This window comes from Corvus hawaiiensis, chromosome 20, assembly GCF_020740725.1.
Source record: "Corvus hawaiiensis isolate bCorHaw1 chromosome 20, bCorHaw1.pri.cur, whole genome shotgun sequence".
NCBI lineage: Eukaryota > Metazoa > Chordata > Aves > Passeriformes > Corvidae > Corvus > Corvus hawaiiensis.
In genome coordinates this window covers 10977675-11003602 of record NC_063232.1, presented here as the reverse complement: position 1 = coordinate 11003602, position 25928 = coordinate 10977675, and the positions used below count along the sequence as shown (strand labels likewise).

General features: G+C 54.0%; 3 protein-coding genes across 3 annotated transcripts in view; 2 read left to right on the top strand and 1 right to left on the bottom strand.

Moving 5' to 3' along the window:
* The window catches only part of HIP1 (huntingtin interacting protein 1), a 42388-nt gene extending 34638 nt beyond the window's left edge, over window positions 1-7750 (bottom strand). The window contains exon 1 of the mRNA XM_048324523.1: window positions 7605-7750. Within this exon, the coding sequence (XP_048180480.1) occupies window positions 7605-7721 (117 nt within the window). The 5' untranslated portion in view covers window positions 7722-7750. The remainder of the gene's footprint in view (window positions 1-7604) is intronic.
* An 8768-nt stretch (window positions 7751-16518) lies between these two features.
* LOC125336215 (C-C motif chemokine 5-like) lies at window positions 16519-19337 on the top strand. The gene is made up of 3 exons (XM_048324529.1): window positions 16519-18126; window positions 18397-18511; window positions 18986-19337. Exons 1-3 carry the CDS (start codon window positions 18054-18056, stop codon window positions 19083-19085), a joined length of 288 nt encoding a protein of 95 aa, XP_048180486.1. The 5' UTR covers window positions 16519-18053; the 3' UTR covers window positions 19086-19337.
* Window positions 19338-19819: 482 nt separating this feature from the next.
* On the top strand, window positions 19820-25494 carry LOC125336213 (E3 ubiquitin-protein ligase TRIM39-like). The gene is made up of 6 exons (XM_048324526.1): window positions 19820-20490; window positions 21128-21223; window positions 23032-23262; window positions 23366-23388; window positions 23932-24044; window positions 24545-25494. Exons 1-6 carry the CDS (start codon window positions 20053-20055, stop codon window positions 25114-25116), a joined length of 1473 nt encoding a protein of 490 aa, XP_048180483.1. The 5' UTR covers window positions 19820-20052; the 3' UTR covers window positions 25117-25494.
* The last annotated feature ends 434 nt before the right edge of the window (window positions 25495-25928 follow it).

Below are 25928 nucleotides of genomic sequence, written 5' to 3'. Positions count from 1 at the left end.
ACTCAGGTTCAAGGGGAACTGGGGTTGCCCAAATGTACCATATGTGAAGAAAACCCTTTGTTGCCTGGCAGTGAAGCAAACTAATAAAACCCTGCTGAGCTGTGGCTACTTTATTCCAAGACTTCCATAATTTTAGATGCTATATTTGTCTAGTCTGACTGGTAGCTTTATGTGATGACAATAAATCCCAGTTTAACATCATCAGCCTGTGCCCTTCCCCAGTGGGTGTTTGGTCCTGTTGTGCCAAGTGCTCACCATGCAGGAAAGAGGAAATTTCCATCAGAGGAGGGATCCTTTGGGAGAAGTGGCTTCTCTCGCCAGGGCCAGGTTGGAGACTTGCTGCTTATTGTTCCCATTTGTCTCTTTTATTGGAATAAAAGATGGATGTGAGCAGCTCAGCGTTCTCGAGAGAGCCTGTGGCATCGCGTTTTATTTGAATTAGCAGATACTAGTTGGAAAATAGTTTTTTCCAGTCTTTGTGTTCACATGGAAGTGAACAAGAATTCAGGGTTTTGTAAGTGCAAATTGTGTTGCAAGGTGCTTGTGCCAGAACCTCAGGGACACCCAGGAATTGTCCCTTCTCCTTCTGAGAGCCCAGAAGACAGGGGATGGCATCAGTGGGGAGACCTCAGCAGTCATGGCCCACTGGGACTCCTAAAGAGCACAAGGAAAGCTTGAACTCACATAGCACAAATACCGGACTGCTTTGGGTTGGAAGGGACCTTAAAGATCACCCAGTTCTACCCCCTGCCATGGGCAGGGACACCTTCCACTAGAGGAAGACCGGGCTGCTCCAAGCCCCATGCAACCTGGCCTTGGCCACTTCTAGGGACGGGGCAGCCACAGCTTCTCTGGGCGACCTATGCCAGGGCCTCCCCACCCTTACAGCCAAGAATTCTTCCCAGCATCTCATTATCTATCCACTCTCTGTTGATCTGAAGCCATTCCCCCTTGTCCTGTCACTCCAGCCCCTTGTTCCAAGTCCCTCTCCAGCTCTCCTGGAGACCCTTTAGGCACTGGAGGAGCTCTAAGGTCTCCCCAGAGCCTTCTCTTCTCCACATGAACACCCTCAGGTATCTCAGCCTGTCTCCAGAGCAGAGGGGCTCCAGGCCCCAGCACATCTTTGCGGCCTCCTCTGGACTCGCTCCAACAGCTCCACTTCTATTCCTGGAAGTGTCCGAGGCCAGGCTGGACAGGGCTTGGAGCAGCTTGGTCTAGTGAAGGTGTCCCTGCCCATGGCAGGAGGTGGAACAAGGTGAGCTTTAAAGGTGCCTTCTGACCCAACCCCCTCGGTGAGTCCATAATAAACTATTCAATGTCTGTGTATGCATTTGATAAAATAATTCACTTTTCTCCTGTGGACTGGGATCATTTACCCTGCCCTGTGATTAGCCCAGAACAGCACACAATGTATAATTAGTCCAGCCGTGGGCTGGACTCACACATCCGGGCTAAAACACCGGCTGTACTGCCTGTTGCTGCTGTCACCCGGGGAACAGGCTGTCCCCAGGAAGTTTTATTTGGTGACTGTGCAAAATAAATCAGCCAAGCTGGTGGCAGGGATGAGGGCCAGGATCCAGCCCTTCCTCCAGCCCTCATGCTGCTGCATGACCCCCAGCTGCTGACGCTCTGTCCCAGGTTCAGAGGGTGCAGAGCCAGCAGCAGGCGATGGGATGAGGGTGGGGACAGAATCCAGGTGCTGGGGTTTGTGCTGCAGTGTCATGTGCTGGACGGTGCTGGAGCAGGCGATGCTTATCCTGGCCCCATGTCACATATATGGGATGATGCAATGGGCTGCAATGGGCACCTTCTCCCCATCCTTGGATTCTCAGTCTTCCAGCCAAAATTGGCCCTTCTGCAGCTCCAGCCCCTGTCCAGAAGTTTTTTCTTCTGGGAGAGCAAGGCTGGGATGAGTCACCCCCTCCTCATGACAGGTGCCCACATCCTATATGCCCTTCCCCACTGTTTTCCCTGGACTCGGGTCATGGCCAGTGGCAGCAGAGGGGACCACACTCAGTCCAGAGTCCTCTGATAGGAAATTGAGTAAAAACCCTGCCTTCCTGGCTGTTTCTCCTCAGCTCTGCAGATGGATGGAGTTAACTGGATAAGAGCCCCCCTGCACCCCTCAGGACATCCTTGGTGGGAAAGTACATGCTGAGCGAGAGGCAAAGGGGTTTTTGGGGCAGCAACATCCCCCAGCATCCCTGTCTTCCCACTTGGCCTCTGGTGTAATTCAGGGCAAGGTTCCCCCCTTGTCACTTGGTGGTCCAAAACCATCATGTTTTCCCAGCTGCAGAAGCTCCTGGACTCGGTGGCAGTACTTTCAGCACTAAATCCATTCATCCTCCTGAGGCTCAGCTGCTTCTGGAGTCCATCCCCACATTAAAAAACTCAGATATTTCTGCATCTAAAATAGATACTTCTATATCTAAAAAAACCTCCTAAACCCCTCCATCCCTGCGTGCACTGATGAGAAAAGCAGCCCCATATCTGGTACAAGACAAACTATTTTCTTTCCCTGGGGATGGAAATAAGTTTCTAAGAGGGACTCGCTGAAAAGAGAGGAGATGACTCATTACTTCACTGCTAAAGCTGTATTCAATCCCCAGCACCTCTAGTTCCCAGTAAAAGCCAGGAGACCGAAAGCATGGGGGTTTCACACAGCACAAAACCCAGGAGTTCCTTTTCCTGGAGATGAAAGGGCCATGAATTAATCCCCTCTATCACCTACTCCCCCAGGATGGGCTCAGCTGCCTTGAGCCCTCGCTCCCCACAGCCAGGAGCTATTTTTTCCTGTTCTTGATAGTGTCAATATGTTTCTTTAAATATCTTTTTGGAGAGGCTGTATATATATAGCCCCACTCTGGTGCTTTGAAAGGAGCCTCATTTCCTGTGTAAGAACTGAAGTTCTTGGCAAAGCTGCTGGTGGCTGCAGCATCTGAACCACAAAAATTGTTTTTTTCAGTAGTAAAATGGTATTTCCTCTGCAACTGTGAGTCGGACCAAGCTGGGTCTGGTCTGAAACCAGCTGGGCTGCTGTGTCTGGGAGATACAGATTCACAATTATAAAAATGATGGGAGAAAAGGATTATTTGCATTAATGGGGCTGTGATGCTGCCCAGAGGTGGCATAGCCCATGGCAGGGACTGGATGGGCACAAAGCTGCTTTTAACCTGCATTTGACTGTGAAAAAGTTTGGTTCACACATCAAAAGGATTTATTAACTGATACTGGGGGAGAAAAAAAAAATCCATTTAATTTGCACCTGATACTTTTTTCTCCTTCTTTTGCACCATCTCTCTGCACCTGGTTTTGGAGAAGGCTCCTCCAGCAGCAAGGCAGGAAGCAAAACAGCTTTGCAGCCCCTGAGGGATGGCTCGTGGATACTCAGGACCTTAAAACCTTCCTGAAGAGATGTGGCATCAGCTGCATTCAGAGTTCTGCATCTCCTGACATGAAAATGCCACACTTTCTCACTGGGAAACCCTTAGCAGGAGGGTCTGACATCCCCAACACTACCCTGGGGACTCTGATGGCAGTAGTGGAGATGCAGCCAGGTCAGCAATCACCTTCTGCTGCAAACACGTCTTTCCAGGGTCATTTCTGAGTCATAAATTGCTTTTATTGCTGCACACAGTGCTAAGGACCCAGCGTGTAAATGCGCCAGAGGTAGTGGCGGCTGTGGGCAGCCCAAGTGGTCCCTGTTTCCCTTTGCTACTCCATGACTTTCCCAGAAAAAAACTGCCGCCAAAGAACCTAAAATGCAAGTTTTTTAGGTTTTCTGCAGGAATTTCAAAGAAGTGTCTCCTCTCAACCCTCACCCTTGTCAGGATGGATCACCCTTGGAATTGTCCCTATGCCACAGGGACCATGCTGGGCATGCAGCCACATCTGCTGGCATAAAGCCCCAGCAGCCATGAGCTCTGGGGAACAAACATGGAATTTCTGTAGCTCCTCCACAGCCCCAGACACTGTCTCCACCTCATGTCCTCATCCCTGGGACACAGCACCAGCTCAGGACAAGGCAGCCTGCAGTGGTGTCGGACATGATGGCTCATGGTGGAGCACAGCCGGGCACTGGAGCAGTGCTCAGGATGGGAGACACAAGAGAGTTATTTGGTGACTGTGCAGCCCAGGAGATGACATGCCACCACAACATGCCGCTTCCCTTCCACCAAAACCCACAGGGCAGGGACAAGGACTGAAGCTCAGGGCACATCCTGCTGCAACTTCAAGGGCACTTCCCTCAATTTTGATGTCCGAGCATTTTTGCCCCTCTCCAGTGATGGGTTTACAAAAAGAAGGAAAGGGTTGGTGCAGGAAGAGCTGAGCTGTGTCAGGAAGGAGATCTCCTCCAGCCTTCCAGGAGTCAGATGCTGCTTTGCTTGGGAATGTCATGCACCACCTCTGGGAGTCTGCAGCTGCACCCGCACTGATGCCCTGCTGGCCATATCTCTGCTGGGAATGAAGGGAAATATCCCACAGCAGTCCAAAACATGAGTGAAGGAGCAGGAGAGCCTGGGACATCACCCTTGGAGCATCATCCCTGCCCCGCCGAAGTCCTGTGTCCTTCCAACTCTGTTTTCACCCTCAGTGCTTTGGCTCATCCAGTTGATGAATATCCAGTCTTTGCCAACCAGCCAAGCACAGAAGAAATTTACCTCCTTGGCTCCATCATGGCACAAGGATGTCTGCTGTGGACAACTACAGTGTGGAAGGAGGAAGAAGGAGGGAAGATCCCAAGCACCAACCTAAACAAAGAAGACCTTCCCTACAGAGCTCCAGCACCAGGACATGCCCCTCAATCCAACCAGGAGAACTTGGAGGGGATGCAAACATCAGACACCATATGAAATACAAACATCTGTCTTAAAATACGGCAGAATTTTCACTTTTTTTCTCCTCGCTTGGTGACCTTTGCTGTGCCCAAAGATTTGTGCTGAGGTTGAGGTGATGAGTGGTGGTGAATCACCATGTGAAACTCCAGCAAAGGGGGCACATTTGCAACACTCATACTCCCACAGCAGGGCTGCACCCAGCTCATCCCGACGGCAGCAGAACTGCAGGATTTGGTGTCCCTGTTGCTCAACTTCCCATGAAAATGATCAGCATTGTCAGGAAAGGAAAAGAGGAGCCCTTGGCTGTGTCTTGTTCTCCCTGAGCTGCTTGTGCCCAGCAGGCAGCAAGGACAGCATGAAAGGAACACCGTGCCTGGGCATGTCCTCAGGTTTCCCACATTTGCATTCCCAGGAAAATTGAGATACTTGAACAACTGTAGGAGCAGAAGAGAGGCTACCAGGAAATTTATTCCTGTTTGTCTCCAAGCCAATAGATGGATGTTGTCAGGGCAGAGTCATTGTGCAATGTAATGACCACCGTGGAAGCGTCCCACCGCCATGGAACCATTCCATCACCAGTTTACCACCACCATGGAAGTATCCCACCACCACAGGAGCATCCCACCACCATGAGAACATCCCACCACCAGACCTCCCCACTACTAGGGTGTCCCACCACCACCACAGCTTTGTAGGGTGCTCTTGTTCTTCCAAACTAAGCTCAGACCACAGAAATTGGGTGGTGTCAACCCAAGCAGGTGTTCCTCAGGCTCCCCAAAGGCCCCTTTGGACACACTTTCTGCCTGTTTGGGCTCTTTTAGCCCAAAATAGGCTTTGCGGTGTATGTTCTGCTGCCCTGAGATAAGGAGATTTGGAGGGGAGGAGGGAAGGAGTCTGTACATGCTGAAACACAGGTAGACTTTTCATTTTAAAGCCATTTAACAGATGAAACTTCTCTTAAAAGAAGTCACTTTCAAAAAGAAAAAACCGCAAACACACACAGTTTCTCTAAAAAAAACCTCAGAAAGAAGAAGTTGGACAAAAACTGGATAACCAAGACCTAAGGGGTGCCTGGCAAGTTCTCTAAACTAAGAGAGAGAATTATGCAAAAAAAAAAAAGGAGGGGGGAAATAAAAAAATGAGTGAAAAAGGGAATTGCATGGAGCTGAAGCACAGAAGAAGGAAAAGCCAGGCAGAGCCATGCTGTGTCATTAGTCTGGAAATCAGATGAGGAAGATGAAATCCAGCTTGCAGGGATGGAGGGAGTGTGTGCTGCTCCACTGCCCTCTCCACTCAGCCCCTCCCGGAAAAGCACGAGTGTCAGGGGGAGCCCGTGAGAGCTCCAGGCATCCCATGGGGCTGTTGCTGACACAAGGAGATGGCAGGTTCCAGGAGCAAACCGGTCCCAGTCCTACCTCTAGCACTATGAATAAATAATTGATGTCTGAGGTAACCTGAGCGGGAAGGTGAGCAGAGCCCTGCACATGATCCTGCATCCAACCTCACATCCTGGTGGGTTTTCTTCCTGCAAAATCTCCTCAGACCTGATCCTTGGTGTTAATTTCCATCCTTAAGCCATCTCCCATGTGTTTTTCCCACTCTGGTCTCATCCAAGTCTGCTCCCACTGGACCTACTTCTACCCTGCTTCTGCCTCAGTTTCCCTTCCTCTCTCGCAGAAGGTCTGGACAGCTCTGCCTCACTGGTATTTTCCATCCCTGGACATGGAGCAGGGGCCAAGCTGTCCCCAGCTCTCCCTGCTGCCATCCCTCCCTCTTCACCCTCCCCATGCCTTGTCCAGGCATATCCCCAGCTGCTCCAAGCACATCCTTTCCTCAAATGACCAGCTTTTTCCACCAAAGCACCCCTGCTGCTCCTCCAGCTTGGTTGCCACCTTCTCTCTGTGCAGGACATCAATCCATCACCTAATAACGCCTGAGTGAAGGGCTCCATCCGGATATTCTGGATGCTGCTGAGGAGCAAATTCTGTCTGCTTTTCAACATGTCGGTGCCTCTTTCCAGGAGCCATCCACAGAGACAGACCCTGTCCCCTGCCCTGTCCACACCTGGTGTCCCTGAGGGACACAGGAGCAGAACCCAGTGGGGTGACTGACTCCACTGGCCAAAGAGCCACTCCATGTACCCTCCAGCCAGCGGAGACACAGGCAATGTGTGCCCAGGGTGGTTCCAAGGACAGGGTGGCACTGTTCTGGGCAAGATGCCCGGCTGTGGCTGGGCTTGGAGACCCGGCAGCCCAGGCCAGCGGGTGAGTGTGCCCTGGCCCCACTGGTGGGGAGGCCAGGCTGAGCAGCTGGGCTGGGGCACCCCGGGTGCCGCTGCACCCTGATGTCCCCGGGCTTTCCTCCAGGGCCGCGCTCAGCCCCAGCCAGGGGGCCCGGGGGTCCCCATCCCCGTCCCCGCTGGCGACCCGCTGGCTGGGTGGGGCCAGCCCCGTCAATCCCCACCTCCCTGGGGCAGCCCCGCCCGCTGGCGCCAGCCCAGCTCGCCCAGGCCGGCCCAGCCAACTCCGCCCCTCGTGCCAACCCCAACCTGCAGGGCAACCGAGCTGTGCCCGCCCCCGGCACAGCCCCGCCCCGGCTCACCTGGCTGAGCCCGCCCGCTCGGCACAGCCCCGCCCCGCCGTGCCCACTCCAGGTACCTGTCGGGCCGCTCCCATCGCACCCCGCCCCAGCCCGGCCCCGCCCCGGCAGCTGGCACCTTCCCTTCCTCGCCCTTCGCATCCCCGCCCCGCCCTGTTCCGCCCGCAACTGGGCGCGCTCGAAGCTTTCCCGCTCCGCTTCCAGGCCGCCGCCGCCCGCTCGCCGGCTCAGCACCTTGGGCAGCGGGTTGGACACCTGCTTCATAGTGCTGCTCACGCGGTCCATGGCCGCCCCGGGCCCGCCGCCGCCCCGGCCCCGCCGCCCCGGCCCCGCCGCCCCGCTCAGCGGCGCCGCCGCACGGGCCCCGCGCCATTGGCCTGCCCACCTGCCACTCACACCCCGCGGGCACCGCCTTTACCCCGCAGCTCCGCCCACCTTCCCGGCTTCTCGCTCTCATTGGCTCTCGGCAATGCCACTGGGGAGGAGCGGCGGGGAGGCCCAGCCCCTGTGCGGCAGGTGCCAAGCGCATTGGTTCGGCTCAACGTCACTCAACGTTGGCTCCCGCCCCCCAAGAGTCCCCGGGCGCTGTGGCCGCGCCTTCGCGCCGTTCCCTGCTGTAATTGGCCCACGGCCCTGCCGCTCACACTGCGGTGCCCCGCCCTGCCCCTCACGGGTGCGGGGCGCGGCGCCCCCTGCCGGTACCGGGGACTCCGCCGATGCCGGGCCCGCGCGGGGATCGGGCCGCGCTCGGGCCTCGCCGGGAAGGGCTCGGCCGTGTACGGGGCGCCGCCGGGGCGTCCACCGAGCCCGGGGGCTCGGGGAGCCGCTGTCGAACGGCTCCGAGCCGCGGCTGAACCATCCGTGCCCGCACGCCTCGGGGGTCCTTAACAGGCCGTGCGTGTTGCCTGCGAGGCTGCGGCCCCTCAGCCGGGCCCAGGGTGTGACCAAGGGGGTGACATGGCACCAATGCCCCCTCTCTTGCTACCCGTGTCAGGCCCAGCCCGGCCCCTCTCGGCGCTGACCGCCCTTGTCAGGCTGTGCTTGGCGCACCGGGTGGTGCAGGGCTCCCCAGCCCTGCCTGGGGCCGGGGATGGGGAGGCGGCTCCGCCGTCCGTCAGCGGGAGCAGGGCCCCCGGCAGCCTGCGGGATGAGTGGGGCTTTTCCTTTGTGGGATCCAGGCTGTGGGTGGGAGCTCTGGAGGGGGTGCTGCAGGCACAGCTGGCAGAGCCCAACAAGAAGGGTGTAGCATTGGCAGAGGGGCAAAGTGTGGTTACAGGTGTCTGAAAAAGAAGAGAGGTGAGAGAAGGATTTTGCTTCCCCTGAGCAGCTGGACTGTACTTTGGCATAATCTGATCCAAGCCTATGCCTTGGTGGTCCCACCACTCATCAGAGGTTTGTGTAGGGTTAGATTGGATACTGGGAAGGAGTTTCTTGGCAGTAAAGGTGGTCGAAGCCATGGCACAGGTTGCCCAGAGGAGCTGTGGCTGCCCCATCCCTGGAAGTTATCCAGACCAGATTGGATGGGGCTTGAAGCAACCTGTTCTAGTGGAAGGTGTCCCTGCCCATGGCAGGGGGTGGAACAGGATTGTTGGAAATGATACAACTTCTAAAATTTTTAACTAACTTTAGTCAGAGGCTTTGTTCGTCTTTGCCCAGGGGGAAGGGAATGGAAGTTTCTTTTCGAGAGACTGTTCCCTGGGCAAGGCCCGATGAACTTAACATCTCAATGGACTGGGAGCTGCCAGAGGATGCACAAGAGATAAGCGACCATTAACGAACACCAATGCCCGAACATCCTTCCTGGTGTGTGTGTCGGAGACACCTGGTCTAGGAAAAGATCATAAGAGAATGAATAAAGAGGACCTGATTAGCATTGAAGTCAAAGGGATCAATAACAAATAGGAAACCAAATGCTAAGAACCACTTGAGACCAATAAACATTGAACTAATGAATTTCTCTGGGTTTTGACTGTGTAAGTATGTGAAAAATCTAGGAGAGAGACACCTGTGATGGAATGATTTTCCTTGCACAATCCAGCCAATGTGTGGATAAAATGATTTCTGTTGCACATCCTGGCCAGAACAACATCCTGGCCAGAATAAAGTAATGCTTGAATTCTCTAACACTAAAAAATGTTGGAAAGGTTTTGTTTTTCCCACAGTTTTGGTGATAGGATGAACTTTAAGGTCTCTTCCAACCCAAACCATTCTGGGATTCCTCAACATGGTGAATTGCTGACTCCTTTAATTTTGACCAGGAATATCATCCCATTCCAGAGGCAAATTTCTCACTTGGAACATTTCTGCAAAATTGGGAGAAATTACTTTTTTTGTGAAGGGACTGAAAACTGAATCCCCAGAGATGGCAAATGGGCTGTGCTAGGGTCATACCAGCTGGGTTCCTGCATCCTTAAAAGCAGATCATAGCAAATCAGTGACTTTGCTCCAGGTGGGGAGGAACTGTGCGAAACACTGCTGTGGTGATGGGGCAATCTGGGAACAGCTGTGTAGGATGTGAGCTGTCAGGAGCTCTTGTGTAAGCAATTCTTCCAGCATATCTCTCTTTTGTGGCTTATTTTTCAGCTGAAATAATTGCCACACCAGGACCCTCCTGGAGCTGCCCAGCAGGGTATGTGGCAGGCTGCTTGCATCATAGGCCTTCCCAGTCCCCGTGCATTGGGTATCAAATCCCAGCTGATGGGAAATGGCCTGCACGGAGCAGCGAGGCCATTCCTCCCACTGGAGCTTGTCTCAACTGCCTGTCTGCATTCTCCTTAATGTACTTTCTGGAAACCTGCCTCCTTCCTTGGGGCTGCTCCCAGGGGAGGTTTAATGGGTTTGATTCATCCACTATTGCAACAAGGTGATTAATAATTGAAGAAATTATGTCATTGCTGAGTAGAGATGGAGGAAAGGAAGAGCAAAGGAGGGCACTGGACAAAGGACAGTGGTGTCCTTGTGATCTGGACCTGTCCCACCCTCCACCTGGCTCAGAACATTCTGCTTCCAGAGAGCATGGCAAGGGACCACAAGGCTGAGGTCTGGTGTAGCTGCTCCCTCCTGCTGAACAGCAGGGTCACAGCCTTTTCTTCCCTGGCCAGGGCTCAGTGCCCACTCTGGGACCTGGGCAGGAGCAGAGGAAGGTGCTTGGATGTGGGACAAACCAGGCTGTTTCTCCTGGCTGCTCCTGCCTCCTCCAGGAAGGGACTGTAACAGGATAGAACTGGGATCCAACCCATGGGCTGCTGGTCAGACCACCCTGGGCTGGCTCAGTCCACACAGCATCCCTGCTGAAATGTGCTGTGGTGTTCTGCAGGGATTTGAGGGGCTCCTTTCCAGTGGGAAAGTGTGCCTTGTTTTCAGGTAGCTGAGAGGGAAAGGCACAGAGCTGTTCCTGTGGAGTGTCTGTTCCTCTGCCTCCAGTTCCATGGGGAGATGATGGGGAAGGGCTGGAAGTGAGCAGGGTGGCGGTAGAGCAGATTGGGCATTGCTCTTCCTCCCCAGCAGGTCCTTTTTGGGATCCGTGGCTGGGGTTCGCCTGCTCCAGTGCTCTGTCCTGACTCCTGTCCAAGAGGCTGGACTGAAGGGTGATGGCAGAACCCCTCATGGGGGTGTCTGGCCTGTGTAGGGACAGACATTGTCTGGGCATGTAGAGGACAATGTGTGCCCTCTCTTTTTTCCTGCTCAGCAGAGTGTGGTACCCATCAAGCACTGCTCAGGTCAGGCAGGTGGGACTGGAGCTCCTTCCCCTCTTGCAGGGCTCCACACGGCAGTTCCCTCTTCCTGCACCATGCCCAGAGGCTCCTATCCACAGGACCCTTAAAGGGCATCTGCTCCCATTCTGTCAGGACAGCCTTAACCCAAAGGGGAAGGACAAGTGGCAGGAGAGGGGCCAGAAGGGACTGCAGGCGCTGTGGGCCCTGCCTGGGGCTCAGGGATGCTCTTTTCCCAGGGGCTGGGAGCTAGAGTCTCCTTTTCCAATCCCCTCCCCAGCCAGAGCTGCAGAGTCCCAGGGTGCTGTTGTAGCACTCATGATCCTCCCATGGCCTGGCCTGGGCTCAGGGAGAGCACAGATCGCCCTTGTTTCAGCAGGAAAACAGAATCACAGAGCTCCAACAGTCCTTCCTCTGTTATCCTGCTGGCTGTGCTGGAGTGGGCAGGCACAGGGCTCTGTGCTAAGATCCTGCTCTTTCCCCCTTGGAGGTGAGAAAAATCCCCTTGGAGGTGAGAAAAATCCCCTTCAGTAGTGCCTTCACACATTCCAAGGCACGCCATCCTGATCCCACCTGAGCAGATGAGCCATCCCTGGGGGGCATATCTGGAAAGGGCAGTGGCCATTTCAAGCCTTCCATAAACCCAATCCTGCAGCCCCAGATGCAGCCCTGCCCTGGTGATGGGGTTATTTGCTCAGACTGTGGGATAAAAACAACTTCTGAGCCAAAGTGGCCACCTGGAGAGGGCAGGGTAGTGGTCCAAACCCAGCAGAAGGGTCCCTGGGGAGCAAAGATTGTGCCAGGAGGAGCAGGCATGGGGGCATGGGGAGGTTGTTCATTTTTTGATCCCATGTTTTGAATGCTTTGGGCAAACCAGATGCTGCTGCTGAGTCTTTGCTTATGCTCCCAAAGAGACCCTGGGCTGCTATATGGGGCAGGGACAGTCCTGGTGCAGGACCTGGGAGAGCATTGGAGGCAGAGCAGCCTGGGATTGGGAGAAGGTCTTGGAGAGGACTGCTTGGCTAAGGCACTTGAGGTCCATGGGGCCCTCACCTCTGTGCTATCTAGGAGGAGGTCTCCTACTTGCCCAGGTGTTACAAGGAGGGCTGTAACCCCAAAACATCATCTGCTGTGTTTTCTGCATGGAAGCCTCAGCAACTGCCTCTGCTTGCCCAAGAATTCAAAAGCAAAGCTGAACAGGTTTCCAGAGCAAAGACCTGAACAGGAGAAGACCTGAACTCCACAGGGGTGCTGGGCTGCAGGGGCAGCTGCCTAGGTGGGAAACCGGCTCATGAGAGGACCTGGAGGTGGGAAGTGTTTTTGCCACTTGCTGGAGAGCTTCCCTTTGGCATGGCCAGCAGGTCCAGCTGGAGCACCCACCGAGCCCAGGTCTCTTCCAAGGCAAGGCATGGCAAACTTGGTTTCACAGAATCAATTGGTTGGAAAAGACCTCTGAGATCATCAAGTCCAACCTGTGACTGATCACCACCCTGTCAATTAGACCACGGCACTAAGTGTCACATCCAGTCTCTCCTTAAACACCTCCAGGGATGGTGACTCCACCACCTCCCTGGGCAGCCCATTCCAATGTCTGATCACCCTTTCTGTGAAGAAATTCTTCCTAGTTCTTCCTTTATTTCTGTGTTGTGAGCTTTGGCTGCCAGAGCGGGATCACCGAGGAAAGGATTTCTGTGTGGGACTTGGGTGTCCTACTGTGTAGCTGGGTGTAGGAGCCCTGTGCTGGCTGCAGAGCTGTGTTGGGAGAGCACAAGGCAGGCGCTGCAGCAGGGCATGGGCATGGATCTGGAGAGCCAGTATATCCCTGTCTTCCCTTTGTGATATGGGAAACGTTCTGGCTCTCTACAACTCCCTGGCAGGAGGGTGGAGCCAGGTGGGGGTCGGGCTCTGCTCCTAGGGAACAAGTGATAGGACAAGGGGAAACGGCCTCAAGTTGAATCAAGGGAGGTTCAGGTTGGATATTAGGGAAAATTTCTTCACTGAAAGAGTGGTCAAGCATTGGAACAGGCTGCCCAGGGCAGTGGTGGAGTCACCATCCCTAGAGGGCTTTAACAGAAATAGAGATGTGATGCTTAGGGCCATGGTTAGTGGTGGCCTTGGCCGTGCTGTACTCAATGATGTTGGAGGTCTTTTCCAACCCGAATGACTCCATGATTTCTATGATTTCCATGATCCAACATGCACCAGTGCTCTTGTCGAACGTTGTTTTCAGGATTCCTGCAACTCCATGGCCTGACTTGCAGAGGTCCCCTGTACCTCCAGCTGACAACAACAGGCGGCAGAGTGTGCAAGGACAACGCAGCCGTCACGCTGGTGCTTGGCAGGCTCAGGTCCTGCCCATCTCAAACCCAACACTAAATGGTTTTATTTTCCTGTCTCTGAACCATGGCTAAACCTGTCACGCTGTGCTGCAGCTGCTGGACAAGCCCTGCTCAGCTCCAGGCCAGTGGCTGCTCAGTACTGAGTGCAACACTGGGGAAACAAAGTTGTCATGTGGCAGAGGCATCATTTGGCTGTCCTGGGAAGTACCATCACGTTTCTGTGAGGGCCACATCCCAACATGGCATCCAGCCACCTCCTGCTCCTTAGACTCTTGGTCCCGAAGTGAAGTTTTTATAGGTGCCCCAAATTTGTCTTGGAAAATTGCGAGAACTGCAGCAATGTATTTCTGCCTTGCTGTTTGCTTAGAAACTGTTGGTGTCTTTCTGCTGACATTTACCAAAAATATTTATCTGGAGGCACATCCTGATGTATAGATTTCAGTCCAGGGATTTCAATGCAATTTCACAAGCTACTCTGTAGCCCTGATGGTCCTGTTGGACCAGTTGTCCTGGGGAATCAAAGATGAACAGTCCCGGAGGATGTAGACTAAGGATCCATCTAGACCAGCCTTGATACCTCCAGATGTGGCCACAGCAGACCCCTTGAAGAAACAGACCAATATTTGTACTGCCACCCTGGAGTGCACTTCCAGCCCCCAACCATTCTCATTTTCCAAATCTTCTCAAGCTTATCGGTCTGAAATCCAAGCTCGGACTCAAGGAAATTTCCTTGTGCTCACCATGTCCCTTGGCAAGGAGCTCCTCATGTGAAGAGCTGCCTCCCTCTGTTACTTTTGAACCTACCTCTTGCCTGCTCCATTGAATGATCTGTAGTTCCTGCTCTGGGACAGACAGTGACTATTCACTTTGTCCCTCTTTTTAGGCCACTTATCATCTTGCAGACTTCAATTCCCATGTGGAAAGTCTCAAGTCTTCTTGAAAATACTTCTTCTCATCTGAGATCTTGCTTGGAGCTGCACCACCCCAGGATCTCTGGCCCCAGTCATTTTCTTTCTGTTTCCAACTGATTTGCTCACAGTTAAACTCCGTTTCCCACATTAGTGATCCGGCAGCTCCCAGGAGGACTGTGGTAATGTGATCCCCCAGACATGACTCCAGCCCAGGAGGTGGTGGTGTGGTGGAGGCTGCCCTCAGGGCTGAGCAGAGGCTTCCTCCCACATCCCCAAACTGTCCTGGTGATGGATCCAAAGACATCGTGTGTGGTCTCTATAGCTGAAACACACCATAAGGCAGAGGTTTTACAGACTCCATAAATAGCCACTATTTAGGATGTATAATATGGAGGAGGTTTTAGAAATCAAAATATTTAGAGATTTGCATTATTTGTCTTGGCAGGAAGGAGCAGCCAAGACTGAAATACAGAATCTTTAAGGAAAGAACAGAGTTGAGGAAAACAGTGAATAGGGGAAATAACAGAGGTGTTGAAACCTCCAAGAATTCCTTTGGGATGAATAAAAGCAGGAAACACAGCACGGTGTATCTGAAAGGAGGGAGAATTCATTGACAATGTTGAGGTACATTTATATTCCTGCTATAAAATACTGATTTTTCAAAACAAATCTTGACATTTTTATCAAACCTGCAATTGAATGTTGTGGAACATCCAGAACACTCAACTAAAGCTGCTCTGAGCTGGGCTGTGTTGGTGTGAGCCATCAGTGAGCAGGCTCCAGCTCATTCCCCAGTCTGTTCTCCTCCTCTCAGTTTTATTCTGGTCCTTGTGCAGAGATGTGTCAGAGCAGTGTAGGGTTGGTCCGAATGAAAATTTGGGCAAGTTTGTTTCTGCATATGCTGGTAGAAATGGAAGGAGTAGGGGATGGAAGGAGTAGATGTTTGTGGCACCTGATCTTGGAGGGCTTTTCCAACCTTAATTATTCAGTGGTTCTGTGATTCTGTGACTCACACTTGAGCAATTTATTAACATTGCTCAGAGAAGACTGTGACAGGTTCAGAGATTGCCACTGATAATAACCGACTGCAAAAATATTGGAGTCTCCTGACCTCCCTCCCCACTTCAGCTATATTTATATTATTTTCTTGGGAAACAGTAAAGTTACAGTTGATGTCATTTACAGTTTAGGTGGAGTTTGAGTGACTTTAGCTATTAGCATATGAAGAAGTGTGAAAAGTAATATGTATTTCTGAGTTGAGCAAAGTTCAGCTTTCGATTTCCATCTAGATCATTCCTTTGTCTCAGTTCCCATTAGCTGCATTGTTTGCCTGTCCACGACACTGCTGTGTCACTCCATCCTTTGTTTTATATTTGCTTTGATTTCAACAGAGAATGACTGCAGTGCCTCCGTGCTGCTCCATCCTTTGTTCCATGTTTCCCTTGGAATGGCACGCCAAGCTCCATCAGCATTCCTGCTCCTAAGGTGTGCAGGCAGTTTGTCCCTGTCCTTGCACTCCTTCTTGCTGAGCTTCGGGTTTCGGTCCCCTCACACCTTCCTTGTCCCACTGTGTGCAGTGTTGGGGGGGAGTGGATCCAGGGCGGTGGTAGGACCTCATGCCCTTGGAGGTGCCAGGTTTCATCCCAGTATCTAAATGGGCTCTGGAACACAGGACAAGGCAGATCATGGAGCAGGAAGGATCCTACAGGAATCCTGAGCTCCTCAGCTATTTGGAGCAGGGTATTCCGAGTCCTCTTCACAAGTAAAACCTCAGCCTTGATTCTGGCTGTCTCAACTGACTCTCACTCTGGGAGTTTAACCTTTTAGCAGGAGCTGGGATAGAAGCGAGCCAATACATGGGGAAAGAGCTTCAGAGAGGGCATGGATGTGCCAAGGCTAAGCTGGGGACTGGGCTGTGATGGCAACAGAGAATCCATGGGCTGTATGGAGCCTGCCTGACTGCTGTGGGAAGGGGCAGGTATGTCTCTGCTAAGGAAATGTCTTTTCAGAAACCCAGCAACATGCCCTGTGCTCCCAGGGCTCTGTGGGCAGACCCTCCTCCGCTGCCCACTCCCCAGGTTTGTACCTCCCTGGCACCAAGGCACCACGTGTGGTCTCACCCAGGCTCAGTTTTGCTCATGCTTAGTAACAGAGTGTTGTAGTGAGAGAAAAAGCTCTGTATAAAACAAACCCCACCACGGCACCAGCCTGCACCCTCTAATGAGTCTGGCTCACTTTTCCATGGAGTTCAGTCTCCTAAGATGTGCTGATTATCGATCACATGCCCTGGAGCACTTGGGAGCCCCAGGCCTGGAATCCACCCTTCTTAATTTCCCTATCTTAATATCACCTATCTTAATTTCCCTTTGAGTTCCTCCTCTGGGTTCCTCCAAGAAGCCCCACTTTGGTTGGGGAATTCTATTTTGTGATCATCCTCCTCCAGAGAGGAGCAAGACCCCTTTTGTTACTGGACCATCAGGAAAGGCAGCCTGCTCCTCTGGCTTTCCCACTGTGGCTGTCTTTGTCCTGCACCCAGACACATTTCCTAGCACCATGGAGACCTCGCTCTTCCTCCACTCTCCTGAGGCTCTGTCCACAGACCTTTGCCTGGAAAACAGCAGAGCCCTTCTGGAGGGATGTAACATTTCCAACAGTTTTTCTGATAGTGCAGACACCATTCTTGTCCTATGCAATATGAGCTAAATCAGCCAATCTTTTCTCTGTGTGTGTTTGGCAGCTGGGACAATGACAGAGCAGTGTCAAGAGGGTGCTAGTGCTACACTGCTGGAACCAGATAATCATCTGAGTCAGCTTTGCTGTGCCAACATGGTCATGAGCTCCTAAAGTTCTCTGTAGGCATCAATGGCTGATTCCCATGTCCATGAAGAACTGAGTCCTATTTTAGCTGTCACTGGTATTTGGGAAGCTGTGATGTAACAGAACCAATTCCCTAAAGACTTGCTGGAAGGGATGCTCAAGCACAGAAGAGGAGCCCAGGTCTGGAATGGCACCATGCTCCACCCTCTGCTCTGCACATTTATGCACCGATGGCCTTTGGCGTCCCACGGAGGAAGCCCCCACTGCAAGTGGGACCCAGCATGGCTGGGTGGGCACATGGGTGGCCAGCCCGACTCACAGATTTTCCCTGCTCCAGTTGCTGTGGCAGAGGTGAGATCTCCTGTTTGTCCATGATGCAGATGTTCCGGGAAACACAAGTGTGTGACAAGCATGGTCGTCCTCCATCCATTGCTGTGACTTCTAGGCAAGTGGTCAACCTAATGATCTTCTGAATCGCTCATTCTGGGTTTTCTGCAGAGTCCTTAGGTCAGGGGAAAGAAAATGACAAGCCACGTCCTGTTCTCTGTCCTCTCATGGTATCATATCATTCATGGTATCGAACCCGGTGCCATATCAGGACACTGCTCTCATCGGGGCTCTGGACGGTTTCCTCTGCAGGGCTGTGTGGTATCCTTGACACTGCACTTTTTCCATTGTGTCACGGCTTTCAGCAATGTTTCCATCATGTCTCCATCCTTGGTTGCTCTCTCCCTCTCTAAAGAGGGCTGAACCCAGGGATCCCACACTAGGCACCGCAAGGGACACTCTGCAACAGTCCTGCCTGACTCCTACAATTCATCTCCACCCACCAGGACCATGAAGACCTTCACAGCAGCCCTTGCTGTACTTTTTGTGGCTGTCTTCTGCTACCAGGCTGCCTCTTCTCCAAGTGAGTCCAATCTCTCCTCTCCGAGGAGCTCTCTCCTCTTTCTATCTGTTGCATAAGGTCTAGTAATGCTTGGCAGCTCTCTCTCCCCAGCATCTGCTGCGGGAAAGGACAGGCCTGTCTTACCTTGGCTCCCTGAGGGGAAGGTGGCTGTGGTGGGAGGCCACTCTGGAAGCAGCACTTCCTCCAATGGGGATCTTCTCATCTTCTGACCCTATTTCTCCCCACTGGCACTTTTCCTGATCTGGTGTAATCAGAAAACTTCTCTTCCAGTTTCTCTCAACTTTTATGGTCCCTGCTGTGTTGAGTACATCACCAGACCATTGCCCTTGAGCCTTGTGGTGAAGTATGAGCACACAGGCAGACACTGCTCCCCACCAGCTGTGATGTGAGTAGATCTCCTGCCCTGTTTCTGGGGACCCTGCTTGTCCTGACAGTGTCAGGGAACCCCACATCACACCTCATCCTGACAAGGAAAAGCACTGGACAGGGCTCTCCCGTGTGAGGAGAACAGCCTGGGAACATATCACAGGACAAGCCCACATCCCAGGCAGCCAGTTTGTGGACCTCCCTATTAGATTTGAGCCAAAAGAGCTTTTGCTGGTCACGCCCCTCACCCCAGATAGTGGGACCCAGCCAGCACGGTGTCCCAGCTGTAGAGATGCTGGGGACAAAGTGGCTTAAGTGACAGAGAGCAGGATACCTCTAATGACATAGACCCACCCCCACTCCATTTTCCTAGGGCTGTTTTGCAGCCTGTAGAGCTGTCTGGCAGGGTTCACTGGTGGTGTGGAGCAGGTGGTCCCACTCTCCTCTCTGTCTTCCTTTCCCTCTCCTTTCCTCACTGGATTTCCTTTTCCAGATTTACCACTGTCAAGAACAAGCTGGTCTGTGCCAACCTGAATGACAAGTGGGTCCAGGACATCATGAATCAATTAAAGGACAATGAGCACAGTGGATGAGCAATACCCTGCTCTCTCCAAGCATCACTTCTGCAAGGACCTGCTCTCATGGACACCTCTGAGACATATTCCATTTTCTCATTGCCTGGGAATTTGGCAGGGAGGGTATTCAACTCAGTGTTTAGCTCTTTTATTTAGGATTATGCAAAGGTAGTCTTAATTTATTTGGCATTTTCAGTGAAGCCCTTCATTCTCCTTTGTACTGAATGTGTTAAAGTTATTGTTGTATAATAAAAAGGAGCAAACCCTGCAGCTTCTCCCAGTGGTTCTTGGGATGCTCCGCAGAGACTGGGGTGCGTACCAGCGGCTGGGAGGGGATCAGGGCTGACACTCGAGTGTCTGTGAGTGATGGGGCGACTCCTGGCTGTCCCCTAGCCCCTGTGTGCATGCATAGGAGAGCATTTCTCATCCTGCCTGTCCCTCCTGCCTCCTGCCCCGGCACATTCCCAAGTTCTCAGCTCTCTGCAGTGAGTGGGTGTCCCGGGGGATGTTTTGGCACAATTGTTGGTGTGGTGAGGGGTCCCCGACCTCGACCAGCACCTTTGGGCAGCAGGCAGGTGCCACAGGGGCTCCACGGGCTGCTGGCTCAGCCAACACCAGACCCGACCCCATCTCCACCACCGTCCTGGCCCGGGGTTACCTCTGGGCGCGGGTTATTTCTGGTGCTTCCTAATCTGTCCCGCTCGCCCCGCGGGCTTTTTTCTGGCTTTGCCCCGCCGGGCTGGAGGCAGTCCCAGCCCCTGGGGCTGGCTGCAGCTGTCCCGGCCGGTGCCAGCTCCTCCCCCCGCCAGCACGGAAGCTCCGTGGCCGGTGCTACCCGGCAGCAAGGCCGGCTCGTCCTCCAGGCTTTCATGGCACTGCCGCCCCTTCCTCGCCGTGGGGCTGTGCCAGCCGTGCCTGCCTGCGAGTCCGCCTTTGCTGGTTGACGAGGGGCGAGGGCAGTGCCCGTCGAGAGCACCGGGCCCCCATGGCGCTGGCAGGTGCCCTGGAGCGGCTGCAGGAGGAGGCCATCTGCCCCATCTGCCTGGAGTACATGAGCGAGCCGGTCAGCATCGACTGCGGGCACAACTTCTGCCGGGGCTGCATCGCCAAACACTGCCAGGACAAGGGGCTCTGGGCCGACGGGCCCTTCTCCTGCCCGCAGTGCCGGGCCTCCTGCCACCGCAGCGGCTTCCGACCCAACAGGCAGCTGGCCAACATCGTGGAGAGCATCCGCCAGCTGGGGCTGCGGGGCGGCCTGGGGCCCGAGCTGGAGCCGGGCACCCCCCTGTGCCCCCAGCACGACGAGCGCCTGAAGCTGTTCTGCGAGGAGGACGAGGAGCCCATCTGCGTGGTGTGCCGGGAGTCCCTGCAGCACCGCCCGCACACCGTCTACCCCATCGAGGAGGCGGCGCACGTGTACAAGGTAGGGCACGGTGGCGCACCGGGGGTCCCCGTCCTGCCCCGAGGCACTCTGGCACGGGGGCGTGCGGCCACCGGGACCCCAGCATGCCCAGTGGCACCGCTGGCAGAGCAGAGAAGGGGTGGCACAGACGGTGACGCCCCCCCAGCCGCCCTCGCTGCAGGGATAAGGCTGAACCCGCCTTGTCTCCCAAATTGTCGATGGACCCAGGCTCACCCTGTCCATCCAGTTCAGGGAGGCAGCCTGGCTCCCTGCCCATTCACAACCCCTGGAGAAGCTGAGCCGCTGGGTCCCTGAGGACGTTTTGCCTCGGTGGAGGGATGCTGGCACCCAAACCCCACATCCCAGCAGTGATCCTGGAAGTACCACCATCCACCCTTCATCCCAGCGTTGAAGGAGGGCTGTCACTTTGCACTCCAGAACCTTAATAGTGAGGAAAAACATAGGGTAGACCCGAGGAGCACGGGGAGGGTTAATGCTGCGAGCAGAACGAAGAGCGCAGCTGCTTGGTTCCGGTGCCAGTGCTGGCACCGCCTGGCACCGGGTCACTGTCTCCCCCCAGGCAGAGGGGACCCAGCCAACCTGCAGTGCTCAGCGGGTGCTTGGTGGGGTGAGCTGAGCCCATTTTTCCTCTTCCCAGGTCAAACTCCAGAAATCCCTGGAGAATCTTTCAAAGGAAGTGGAGGAGGTGAAGAAGCGTGAGTCAGCAGAAAGGATGAAAACCCAGGAGTGCAAGGCAGGTGCCTGTCTTAATTCTTAAAGAATGAGCTTCAGAGATATCAGGATTTTTAAAAAAACACCCTGAATGGTCTTGTCTGGGAACACAGATTTGCCATAGTCTCCAGGCTTGGACATGTCCCCGTGTCCCGCTGTCACATGTAGGAGCAATGCTGGAAGCCAGGCTCAGTAACTATGTGTGGCTCCATAAAAAGGTTTGCAAGGAGCAGCATGCCAGATTCCCTGGAATCATGAGGACTTTGTGCTGGTTAAACAAGGAGACATGGGCTATTTTTTATTGCCCTTTGTTTTACAACATGTGCTTGAGTTCCAAGCCAGGCATGAGCTGTGTGGTGAGCTCTGCTCCACAACAACAGGGACCAGAAGTGTTTTCATAAGAAAAAAAAAAGCTGAATTACTGCACCTCTGCCCGACTCCAGACAGTTCTGGGAAGAGCAGATGCCAGCAAACAGCTGCGTTTCAAGTCCCTTGGGGTGAAAGCTGGAAAGTGAAAGTTACTGTAGAAAAGGAAATGAAACTGCTGGATGAGTTATCCAGCCCTGAATGTGAGCTGATGGTTAATCAGCTCTGGCAGGGAAAACAGGCTTCTCTGAACTCCCCTAGTTTTTGCTCAGCTCCCTTGCCTGTGGCAGTCCAGGCAAGTGGTGTTGGGTTTTGAGGAAGTCCCTGTGAGCCCTCTGTCCCCCCTGGGGCTGGGATGGGGCTGGGGATAGAGACTGTGAGAGCTGTGTCACTGTCCCCCCATCTGCCTGAGTCAAGGCTCAGGGCCGTGGCTCAGCTGCCTCCAGCTTCCTCTGGTTGTGCTTTTAGAGCGAAAAGAGCAAGAAGTCCCTTGTGGATAGTGGGGGGAAGAGGCTATTCTGGCTTATCAAGTCTTCATGACTCAGGTCCAGGAGTGATGTACTTGGATGGAAAAAAAATGAAGTTCAATTTCCTGTCCTTCATCTTCTTTGTTCTGAGGTTTCCTGGCCCAAGCTCACCGCAGCCTGTCTTTCTGCAGCTCCAGGTTTCCAGCTAGTTTTTAGGGCTGAGGTGAAAAACCCTAAAGCACTGGCAGAGCCTGCCTATTGCTGGCTCTTCACCTTATAGTGAGACCCAGGGAGCCCTCCACAGCCCTGGGGCTTCTTTACATGGCAGAGAGAGGAGAAGAGGGAACTGTTTTAAACTAAAAGAGGAGAGATTTGGATTAGAGATAAGGAAGAATTTCCTCCCTGTGAGGGTGGTGAGGCCCTGGCGCAGGTTGTCCAAGAGAAGCTGTGGCTGCCCCATCCCTACAAGTGTCCAGGGCCAGGTTGGATGAGGCTTGGAGCAGCCTGATGTAGTGGAAGGTGTCCCTGCCCATGGCAGGGGTGGAAGCAGATGGTCTTTAAGGTCCCTTCCAACTGAAACCACTCCATGATTTTATGGTTTTTCCACCTCTTGCCCTTTACTGGGGATTTTCCCAGCATTTTCCATCTGCACAAGCAGTGAATTAGCCTGGATTTGGCTGGAGGTATGAGTTGTAATAAAAACCTACCGCGACACCTGAGGTCACTTCCTTGCAGCCCAACACACCCCAGACATCTGGGGTCCAGCTGAGCAGAAATGCCCTAGGCAAAGTCCTGCTGCTGGTAAACTGAGGATGTGAAGCAGGAACTCCAGTGAGGTGGAAGCACAAGTTTGCCTCCAGCTGGTTTTTAAATTCATGCACTTATCACAAAAATGCAGTGTTTTCCCAGGGCCTGATGCTGGGCATGGATGCCGGAGCATCCGGCTCTGTCTCGGCTGCCTGGGTAATGTTCACCCCACGAATCTTCTTATCCCAAGGAGACAGTGAAGAAAAAGCGGGAGAGGATTGTAAGTGAGTTTGGGAAGCTGCATCGGCTGCTGGCTGATGAGGAGAAGCTCCTGCTCCAGAAGCTGGAGGAGGAGGAGAAGCAGATTCTGCTGCTGATCAATGAAAACCTGGCCAGGCTGGTGGAGGAGAAGTGCTTGCTGGAGGAGCTGATCCTGGAGATAAAGGAGAAGAGCCAGCAGCCAGCTGATGGACTGCTCAAGGTCAGGCTTTGCCACCAGCACCACTAACTCAGCCCCAGTGCCTTTGTCACCTGGGTGGGTGCTTGGCCCAGACAAACCTAGAATCATTTTTGTTATCTTCTAGGACATGAAAAGCATCCTGAGCAGGTGGGTGATTTTTGCTGGTAGGTGCCTTGATTACTCCTGGCAGGTACCCATGGTTATTTCTGGCAGGCACCATGGCTGTTCCTCCTACTGTCCTCCAGGCTGCCTTCAGGCTCTGAGGCAGATGTTTGTGTCTGTTCCATCCCGTCCTCCCTGCCCAGCATCTGCTTTGGTCCTCCTGGGATAGACACAGGAGGGACAGAGACAATCCCTCAGAGGATCCATCCTCTTTCACAAGGGACTCAGAGCCAAGGTCTTGCCTGGCTTGTGACATGAGAGATGTGTCCCCTCCTAAGGGATGTGCTGCCCAGTGGCTTTGCTCCTTCCTTCCCCAGGCCTGGTACTCCTGCTCCCTGTATTGTTTAACTCTGATCTCACTTGGGTTGCCAATATGCAAGTAATTATCCCTAGTGCTTTTCCCAGCCAGAGCTCCAGGGAGGCGATGGATCTATGGAGCCAACAAAAGGGCATTAACTCCACTCCCCAGAAGAGAGGGGCCATGGTGCAGGCTCTGGATACAGCCCATGGACATCCCTCTCTTCTCAGGTGTGAAAGGGTAAAGTTCCAATCCCCCCAGGCTGTGTCTGTGACCCTGAAGGAAAACTACAGCATTCCTGAGCGCTGCCTGGGTATGAGGGACATGCTGAAGAAGTTCAAAGGTAAGGGGGCTGCTTTTGTGCCAGCTCCTGGCACATTTGGGCTCTGGTTTCCCCCAGTACCCTGGGGCACAGGGAGGTTTTTCCAACAAGCTTTGTCCAGCTGCTCCCAGTTTGTGCACAGGCTGGTTTCATGGTGAGAAGACCTTTGTTGTGGTCTTGGATGGATTGTGAGGGGACCCTGAAGCCCAGGATGTCCCTCAGGGGTTTCAAGCACCGTGTTGTCCGTGACCTTTTGCTTTCAGTGTTGGCTCTTTCTGAAGCTGCCCTCATTCTGCCCTGGCTCTGCAGCTGGACACCAAATATTTTGATGTGGCTGATTTTCTATATTGCACTTCCCCACTGCCAGGCAGCACTGGGAGCTGTGAAGAACCACGAGCAAATAATGGTGGGAGGCGGGATGGTTTGGGAGAGCCCAGCATCCAGGTCACAGGCACCTGCTTGTGTCCGTGCCTGCAGATGCCTGAAGCCTTGTCCATCCTTCCACCCTTCTCTCTCTCCAGTGGACGTGATTCTGGACCCAGAGACGGCGCACCCAGACCTCACTGTGTCTGAGGACCTCAAGAGCGTCCGGCGTGGGAGCAAGAAGCTGCTTCTGTCCCTCTTTGACAACCCCAAGAGATTTGGCACCACCCCGGTGGTGCTGGGCCGCCCGGGCTTCTCCTCGGGCCGCCACTACTGGGAGGTGCAGGTGGGAGACAAGCCCGAGTGGGGCCTGGGGCTGTGCCGGGAGGCTGCTGGCCGCAAAGGCACTGTCCTCTTCTCCCCCAACAATGGCTACTGGGTGCTGCGGCTGCAAAACGGGGGCACCTACGAGGCTCTGACCGTCCCTGTGTCCCCCCTGACCCTGAGTGTGAGACCCCGGCGCGTCGGGATCTTCCTGGACTACGAGGCGGGAGAAGTCTCCTTCTACAGCGTAAGCGACCGCTCCCACATTTACACCTTCACTGACAAGTTCTCGGGCAATCTCCGGCCTCTCTTTTTCCTGGGTGCCTTTTTGGGGGGCAGAAATGCAGAACCCTTGGTGATCTCCTGGGTCAGGGACCCCCAGGGGACTGGATGCATCATCCTGTGACAGTGGCTGCCCTGGTTTGTCACTGGTGGGCAGAGACCTGGGAGCCCAACCAGCTTCTCCCTGTGAGTGGGGCAGCACTAGGCAAACACCTCAGTGCCTTGGTGAGTGTCCTGGCAGGATTCTCACATGGTCCTGGCTGCTGGGGTGACCTGCCACGTGTGATAACCACCACGTGCCACATGTTAGGAAGGCACTTTGCAGCAGGGATGTGCCATAACCCTCTGTGCCACTGACGGGGACAGGGGAGTCCCCTGGTCACTGATGCCCTGATGCTCATCTCACAGGCTGCTGGGGAAGGGTATGTGCTCAACCTGCCGTGTAGTGCTGACTTTGGTGTGAATTGTGCTGGAATAAGGCAATAAAGGCTTGATTTGGGGAGCCTTGTGTTGTTAATGGTGTGCATTTGTGGTGCTGCTACTCCAAAACATCTCAGAAGGCAAAGGGTGCTGCAGGACCTGGTCCTCTCCAGCCCAGAGAGGGTCCTTGAGAGATCCCACTGTGCTGTCCATGGGACACAGCAGCACCCTCCAGGCAGGGATTTGGGAGTGGCAGCTGCCTGTATGGTGGCTTCACTCCAGCCTTGTGGTGCTGGGGCCTGGGGTGAAGAGAGAGGATGTCTCTGTGGGTGTGGGTGTTCCCTGGACTGCTCTCTCTGGTGCCCTGGTCAGAAGATCCCCTCCAGGTCTGGCAGCTCCAGCCCCTCCACCCCCCTTCAAAACCCCGTGGGTGGGAAACCTCCAAGAGTGGGGAACTGCCCTCCACAGGGCATGGGTACTTCAGGGCTGCAAGGGAAACCAGGGAAAGAAAAATAG